Source organism: Nymphaea colorata, chromosome 13 (genome assembly GCF_008831285.2).
Source record: "Nymphaea colorata isolate Beijing-Zhang1983 chromosome 13, ASM883128v2, whole genome shotgun sequence".
Classification (NCBI taxonomy): domain Eukaryota; kingdom Viridiplantae; phylum Streptophyta; class Magnoliopsida; order Nymphaeales; family Nymphaeaceae; genus Nymphaea; species Nymphaea colorata.
The window spans coordinates 6,595,381-6,603,855 of record NC_045150.1 but is presented as its reverse complement, the minus strand read 5'-3'; the positions used below and the strand labels follow the sequence as shown (position 1 = coordinate 6,603,855).

The 8,475-nt window shown below is 38.6% G+C and overlaps 1 protein-coding gene across 1 annotated transcript; it reads right to left on the bottom strand.

Annotated features, from left to right (window-relative positions):
* Window positions 1–807: 807 nt before the first annotated feature.
* On the bottom strand, window positions 808–7,127 carry LOC116267299 (uncharacterized). Its single transcript, XM_031648972.1, has 6 exons — window positions 6,784–7,127; window positions 5,335–5,473; window positions 4,195–4,455; window positions 3,485–3,566; window positions 2,057–2,253; window positions 808–1,485 (listed from the first exon to the last, which is right to left on the bottom strand). Exons 1-6 carry the CDS (start codon window positions 7,023–7,025, stop codon window positions 1,171–1,173), a joined length of 1,236 nt encoding a protein of 411 aa, XP_031504832.1. The 5' UTR covers window positions 7,026–7,127; the 3' UTR covers window positions 808–1,170.
* Between the last annotated feature and the right edge of the window lie 1,348 nt (window positions 7,128–8,475).

The window sequence follows — 8,475 nt, the reverse complement described above, 5'->3', positions numbered from 1 at the left end:
AGGTTATCACTAATGTTTGCATGTTCATAATAGGGAAAGTTTGGCGCTGATAGTAATTAAACAGATGGATGGGTTGCAAAGAAATACACACAACTCCTCAAAAATTGGAGATACGAGTTGGCCAAAACTGTTAAGATGTTTGACAACAATGATGAGCATTAGAGAGCGTGCTCGTATGAAACTGTAGATGGTTACAGGAAATCAAATTATGAATTTTTTTTCTTTTTACGAAAACAAGTCTAAGGTAATCTTCTTTTTTTCTTTTTTTGTATTTTGTCAAATTCATTGACATCATGGAGCAGTCGATGATATACATTGTCCCTAATGACATATGGTGTTGTAGGAAATGAATAAAAAGAAGCATCATAACACGACGGGTACTCAAAGTTTTGCACCATTAAGGTGGGAAAAATAAATGATTATTCAAATTGTTACATTCATGTGATTCTCATTGTGTATCTCATGTTGTGAATGAATGGCATATTGATAGTTTATTTTATGTCACAGTTTGGAGAAGGTGGATCAGAACCACCATGTGTTGAAGTTTTCATTGCAACCCCAGGTATAAGCAATGCAAACTATTATAACGACCAATATTTGCAATTGCAAGTATTGTACATAATTTATCTTTACGTTCACATGTACATATCTGAAGTCAATATATTCATTTTGTATATATATGATTGTTAGGAAAGTTGAAAGAAAAGGTCGTCTTACCTGAAGGATCATCCAATAGACCTGCAAATGGCAATTTGTTCTAACAGGTGATTGGAGAAGATGAATATGATTGGGTACACACAATGGAAATAGGCGTCAAAGCTTCATTCTTTAATGTAGTCAGTCCAAGCAAGAGTGAACTGCTTAAAGAGAATCAACTTTACAGCAAGCTTCATATATTCAACTCAAGTAAAGCCATGATATCATTTACAAGGAGCTACACAACACAGAGCAAAGACAGAAGCCCAGCTGCCGATGTCAACCACCATAAATCAGGAACTGCCCTGCCTCTGCCTCGTTTGAGTCCACACATCCAGCAACCAACATAATGACACAAAAACTTGAAGAATACTCTAGAGGAGATATATTTACAATTCCATTGGCTGCCAGTGTCATGCTTGAGTTAATTAGCAGACGATACTAATAGTTCCTTTAGGCATCTATTGCTGCACATTATTTGTCAGGCCACTGAGGGATGCTTGACCTGATTCGAGATGCTCGACTTGGCCCGGTTTGGTTTGTCTCAACTCTACTTGCAGCAGTCCGGCCCTTAACCAGATTGTTCACTATGCAGAACATAGCAAGCTTGGCACCAAGGGAAGAATGACTTCTTGCTAAAACAACGGCACTGCCAACTAACATCAACCCCTTTGTAATTGTCTTCTTTGAAGGCTTTTGAAGAAGTTTTCCCCGTGCTGCTTCTTTTCTTGAAAGCTCGGGGGCAGGTGCACGTGAGATTTCACTCTGGGTTTCTAGGTAAGGAGGAACCTGATATAAACAAAAAAAAAGAGACCTGATGAGTACTGCTGACATGCAAAAATCATGTATTTGAGGACATGAGTGATGACCAGTCCCAAGGACCCAACATAAATCGCATAGCATTGAAGACTTGCAAGTGGTGGAAAAACATATAAACACAAAAGAAAGCAAAAAGGAAGATTAGGTACCATGACAGCACACCATGAGCTTTCTGTGGTGCACAAGAACAATCAGCCACCACTTAAGGTATCCATCTGGTTATTTCTTACCTAGTCACCTACCAGCTACAAGTTGCTAGAATGATCATGTACAATGCATGTGGCTGAAACTATGTGTATGCGTGTGCGTGTGTGCCACGGGGGGGGGGGGGGGGGGGGGGGGAGGAGAGAGAGAGAGAGAGAGCTCAGGAGTTCAGGTTTTGTGATCAAGTTTTGGTTTCCTGAACTAGAAGAGAGACAAGAAGACAAAAAACTGATTACGGCAAATCTCCATCAAGACATGGAAGAATATCTAGATAAATTCTGAAAAACATATAATAAAAACAAGTATTAAGAAGGAACAAACATAAGAAAAGACACACCTTCTGCATAAACCTGATAGCACTCAATTCTGATCTTGAGCTAACTACATTGGTCGACGGATACTTGCGAAGAGCAGAATCCATCTTACAGATGTAACTCCAGATGCCCTTCGCAAAAACAAGCTTCGCAACCTCAGAATTCATACCAGCATCCTCAACATAAGCAATTTTGATTTCACAGGCCTCTCTATCAGGAACTGTAGGACAAGTGCCAAACAAGGAAAAAGAAAGAAACAAAAGAAAATTAGCAACAGAAAAAGGCATTGCACATCTAGTACGATTACAGTACACAAATTTTGAACGATGTAAAATGAGAAAATTATTAATATGGCAAACAATCCCCACAGGTCCCCACCTTCCTAGTTAGAACCAAACATGGGTTTTCACTATAGTCACAACTAAAGTTTCGGAGTTTTAAATGGCAAGGTTTTTCTCGGGTATAATACGGCGAGCTTGAAAAAAAAAATACGGTAGTATTTTAAAAATTAAAAAAAACTAAAAATGGGTGAAAAATAAAATAAGTGAGAAACTAATAACACAAACATCAAAAAATAAGTAGATTTGCAACAAATGCAAAATAGAAAATAAAAAAAAACTTTTTGGCATTAAAAAACATGAAAAAATAAAACCAAAAACCAAAAAAGCGAAAAAAACGTGTTTTTTCTTTTTAAATGTTTAAAAAAAAACATGTTCTTTTAGTTTTAAATGGCAATTTAATTTATCGCATTTTTTCGAAAACAAAACACATTTTTTGTGACACTGGTTTTCAGCGAACATGGGTGGCACCGAACCATTCAAAAGCATCTCCTGCTGAGAAGTTAAGGCTGTATTCTCCCTGAAGGACAAGGAGAACTCCAAGGGTTTTACCATCAAGACCTACCACTCAGCAGTTTGTGAAAGCGGCAATTGCCATGATTCCTAAGGCTTTTGGAAGAACTGAAAAAGGATAGCACAAATGTTATTGCCTTCCTTCCTGTTCAAAAGAAAGTGACCCTGATCTGATGATAACTTGGTTGAAACTTCTATTCTTTAAGTGGCTGTCTGATGAGAGAAATTCAAACATTATGTTTCTATCCCCTTTTCCAGCATTAAGTGAACTACTTAAAAGCCGTCCGTTTATGGAATCTCTCCACGTCATTTCTTAGCTCAACACAACAAACTGACGGGTCTGAGAAATTTTACCAAAAACTACATATACATATTAAAACATGTGATAGAAGAAACAAATAAACAAACTATATCATCACTACAAACTGGACAGAAAGAATCCCTAAAACTACATTCATCAAAAGAACAAAGGATTTCAGTAATCAAGAGAACAAGAAGGAAAAGTTGTAGATGTGCAAAAATTCAAGAAGTAAACTTTCTTGCAGTCAAAGTCTAAAACTAATTCCAAAAGACTTCTACCAAAATCAACATCTGTTTTACCTTTTCTAATCCTCCAACCAGAAAAGAAAGATTTCACGCGAACATATTTCTTTTGTTGTGGTGCCAAAGAGTGATTGCAATCCTGGCCATAAGGTAGAATCCTTAGCATACAATCAACAAAGGAGGAGGTCATATTTATGTGTAATATGTAAGATGATGCTTGCAGTCCACGCCACAAAAATAGAACTCCTAGAAGACAATTGACAAAGGAGAAGGCTACACCATACTGATAAATAAGATGATCAAATGGTCCAAGAGGGAAAAAAAAAAAAGCAAGAGCTCGAATTTATTAATTAAATATGACAAAAATTTGGTTTAGTTCAGGTTAGGTCAATATATAACATGGTTGTGATGAAAAGCAACTAATAAAAAGGAGTATTGTATCAGGAGTATCAGCTTCTTCAACAGGTGGATGAAAGGGAGTCTTTATATGATTGATTGATAGAACAAGATAGCAATAGACATGCTTCAACCCCTCAATCAATCAACCAACAACAAGTATCTGAGAAGCGAGAAGGAGGTGTGAATTATACATTTCGTGACAGGTAGTTGATCGGGATTCTGTCCACCTGACTAGGGGCCAGAGCATTGGCCTTAACATCACGAAGTCAAGAGTTCAGTGCCCATGGAGCAAGTGTACAGATCTGCCTAACCCAACTTGCTCATAAAAAAAATGGTCTGGATATAAGTCAAAGGAATTTGATAGTTACCTTAGTAATACAATAGAATTCTTGATCTTTCCCTTCCCATATACGCCATGCCAATACATATTCTCTTGGTGAAAGAAGAGGGAACTTCTTGACCATGCGTCCTATCTCAACACCAGTATCTTCATTGATCTCCAACTGCTCGTATTCAACAACTGTCTTATCCCAAACTTTTCTATACTCATTGTCCATGTAGAAATCTCTCAACAGACTTGAAGAGCATTTTTCAAATGTTGTCTCACTCACATATTTCAAAGGACCACCCTGCATAGGGTTGTGTACATGGGAAATTAGATATAGAAGCGAGTCTAACATTTTATTAGCAGTCATTTGTTCAAAACAATTGAAGAAAGTAAAACACTTAAGCATCTATAAAATCATGATATTTGTTTTGACATCAGGAATTACCACTCGTAACATTAAAAAGTTTAGGAGCCGAGGTATAGGAAGTTATGCTGTAAGTTGGGTCACGCTTTCATTGTCCTAAGTCCTAACCAGCTCAAACATGGAGAAACCATAATGAGATGAATGTCTAGTTTGAAATATTTCACCAACAGATGACTGAACTCAGCTTACCCAAGTATTGCATTAGAGCATATGAACTGTCAAAATATGCCTAGATAACCTATAAGTTAATAGATTGGCCATGCATTAGTTTTCTCGTACATAAAAATCCACATACCATAACCTGACTAGCTGCTAAAGTGTCACTTATATAGTTATGTAGGTTCAGAACCCTAATGCCTCAAATGTCTGAATCACTAGCAACTGGCAGATCCAAAGCTTGAACATCAGATAGGATAACTAATGCTGTTCACTACAAGCAGAAGGAAGACCAAAATCAAATGAGATATGAACAAAAAAATAGGCATGACTTATCCAAAAATTACAACTCTATGAACATATAACAGGCAAATGGATTCTTGAAGATATCCAGGAAACTTTTCACAGAATTTCAATGAATTTTCATTCACGTGATGACTAAGAATAATGAGTACCGAGGATACGAAGCAAGCAATGCATGTCTGTACAAGAGTGGAGGCAGGCAAATATGACTGAATGCATAACTTGCAGACTTACTGCTGTGAAAGACCTGGAATTCTAGACACCAAAAAAGAAAAGGCAGGCATAAAATGCACAAACCTCCGCCTTAAAGCACTTTGCATTGTAGGAAACCAGATTGTTCCTTTTGTCTATGACAGGTTCCCAGTTGTCCCTACTGGAATCATCTTCCAAATCAGTCATTAAATTTCGCAAATCCACATCCGAGACAATAGACAGCCTGCACAATAAGTGAATTTGTCACACAGCTGCATGCTGAACATAAAATTTATAGAATTGCAAGGGAAGCAAGAACTAGGAGTACACAAAGAGACTAAAAAAAAGAAAGGAAACACCATTAGAACATATGATAAACTGCCCCAAGTTGGTTGGCAGCTGCAAACTACATCTTTTCCCTTTTCCATCGTGTTATGCCAGTAGTTGGCTGAGGACCAAGGCAGCTACAACAGGAAACATGTGGGGGCCGTTTGGCAACAATAACAAACTGTTCCTACTGCCAAATAGCCTCGTAGGATCTGACTGCTGGTAACCCTATTTATTGTCCATGTACATAGATTCCACGTCACAAGTCTCGAATGCACCTCGTCCACCTGAAATATCTTCACTTAACTGCATATGTGCCCCACAGCAGAAACTTTCACATTATCACTCTTAGAAATTAAAAACCAGTTTGAGTCATTCAGCAACCTTCTACAGATGCTAACATGCAGCAGCAATCCATAGCAACTTGTACTTCATGCCAAAATTGCTCATGACCAGCCATTTAATGGAACACAAGCCACTACTATAAAAAGAAATACCTGTGCTAAGATCTCTACGAGTGCAAACCTCAAGCGCATTACATATTCTTTGCTAAGATATTCAGTGTAAGAAACACAAGGATAGGGTCGTTAACCCTTATCTTCATTAAGATTAGCCTTGGCATGTTGATCATGTAGCAAATTTTTTAGATTCCCCATTTCCGATACTTCTGTACGGACAGTTACTCTATTTCCTTATGGATGGTAGGTTCGCAGTTACAATCAAAGGCTCTACTGCCTATACCATACGTCACACAATAATTGTCAAAATTTTCGGTTATGTCTAATATAAAACAAAAATTAAAAAAAAAAACTCGATCCCCAAAATTTCGCGGCTCTTTTCTCATATAAATCTAACCATGCATCAAATTTCGTGATCAAAACCCAACTTGGAGTGATCACCAAATTCTTCCGACTCGAGAAGTTCTAATTTCAATCGGTTCAACGCCCATATTTTCATATCCAGAAACTACGAGCATTAACCACATATTCTATAAGAAGTCAAACGAAAAACAATCAACTCTCCCACACAAACCACCCCCCCCCCCCCACCCCGCAAACACTCCGCCGGATGCCTCGGCAGAGCTTTTTCCATTCGCATCTCAGATTAAAAAACTAGGAAACTCATTTAGCCCCAAGTATCATCATCGTCATCTCTTTTCTTTTCACGCAGTAATTCGTGCTCAACAAGCAAACACCACAAGCTCAGCCAAAAGGGACGATGACCAACCGTAAAGAAGAGCTTTCGCTTTGAGTAACCATTCTTGGTGCCTCTCCAACATGGTGATCTCGACGGCCAACGCTTCTTCTCCCAAGAGCTCGCCAAAAAGAGTGGTAGACGAAGACGAAGAGAAGGGCGAAGCTGGTGAAGATGAAGACGAACCACCTTCCGTGTTCCGTCCCCCGCCATAATTCCTGCAACCCCATGGAATCAGGGCTCAGAGTCGCAGCTGAGGAGCTGTGTTTCACCATCTCCGACGCTCGCGCTATGCGTTGCTTGGCGGTAAATCAATGCTCTCCCCGTGGATATAAACGCTGTCTCCTCCTCCTCTCTCTCCTCTCTCTCTTTCTCTCTCCCCACACAAATGCAAATTTTTAGTTAATTTTATTGTTTTGAAATAACTTTTCATTTCGTCAAGAGGCAAGACTGCATCTGAAGATATTAACGATCGGGTCTATCCGAACTTGATTTGGATCCGATTACTCCGCTCTCATACTTAAGATGATCACGGCAAGTTCTTTATGGATTGAGATATGAACCGCTCGGATACAGAGTTCGGATCCAGTGCTCGAGCCGGCTTATATGAAGCCTGGACTTGTTTCGAGTTGACTCATTTACATCGAGGGGGTGAACAACGGCTTGAGTGAGTTACCGAGCTCGACTTGTTAAAGCTTCGCTCGTAAACGAGTTCGAACCGAGTCATTTTCTTAACGAGTCGAGCTCGAGTTCACGAGTCGACTCGTTCAAATAATCGAGTTGAGTTCGAGTTCATTGAACTTGAACGGTTAAAGTTGGACTTGGTTCGAAGATGATGTGTAGTCGATTTCTTAAATATCTGACTCACTTTTTAAATTTAAAAACCAGTATATTAACTTTAATTATCTATGTAAGTTTTTACAAAAGCTCATTTAAGTTTGTCGAGTCTTAATCGAGTTGAACACAATTATGGCAAAATAATAGTTCATATATTCAAATGAATTTGTCCAAGTCTTGATGGAATCGAGTTCGATCTCAACACGTAATTGTCGAATTGAACTCAAGCTTCTTCGAGCTCGAAGTTTCATTAGTTGAGCCGAGCTCGAGCTAACTAAACTTGAACTCGACTCGTATTCACCCCTATTTTTCATTCCATCTATGTGTATGTGTGGAATAGTATATCTATAATCTACTCAATAGGATGTGGTGCATCGACGATCTACAATAACACAAAAAAAAACAAATAACATCAACAAGAATCAAACTAACAATTTCAATTTGCCAACCCGACTAGCTAAACTGGGTGGCGGAGCCACATGGTGGTGACAGTTGCCCACATCGGTTTCTTAAAATTTATTTATTTTTAAATAAACATCTTTAAACATTGATCTTTATTTATATAAGTGTCTGGTCAAATATAAATATTTTTAAACGAGTGCTATTTCAACCAATTCCGCCACCGCCTAAACTACTTCCCTCACAACTTAGAATAATGTGAAATTTCTTTCCTGAAAAGATAATGGCCTTCAGGTGAGATGTGTGAGGATAGGATTGGGCGCATGCATGCAGGACGAGCATCCAACATGGTCCATCGTTAAGATGAACGGCTTCGATTCACCATTTCATTTGTTTTTGTCTCTTGGCAAACACGGACCCCACCGAAAATTTGGAGCTGCTCGGCGAATGGCACCAAATGAATAGTCTGCACAAACGGCTAAGAAAAAG

What these genes read in the sequence shown, in the direction of transcription:
- LOC116267299 (XM_031648972.1), bottom strand. Translation starts at nt 7,025, where the DNA reads ATGGTGAAACACAGCTCCTCAGCTGCGACTCTGAGCCCTGATTCCATG. An exon ending in AGCGAAAGCTCTTCTTTACG is followed by an intron (nt 5,474 to 6,783) that starts GTTGGTCATCGT and finishes CTTATTGTGCAG; the next exon opens with GCTGTCTATTGTCTCGGATG. An exon ending in TGGTTGGAGGATTAGAAAAG is followed by an intron (nt 2,254 to 3,484) that starts GTAAAACAGATG and finishes CTTGTCCTACAG; the next exon opens with TTCCTGATAGAGAGGCCTGT.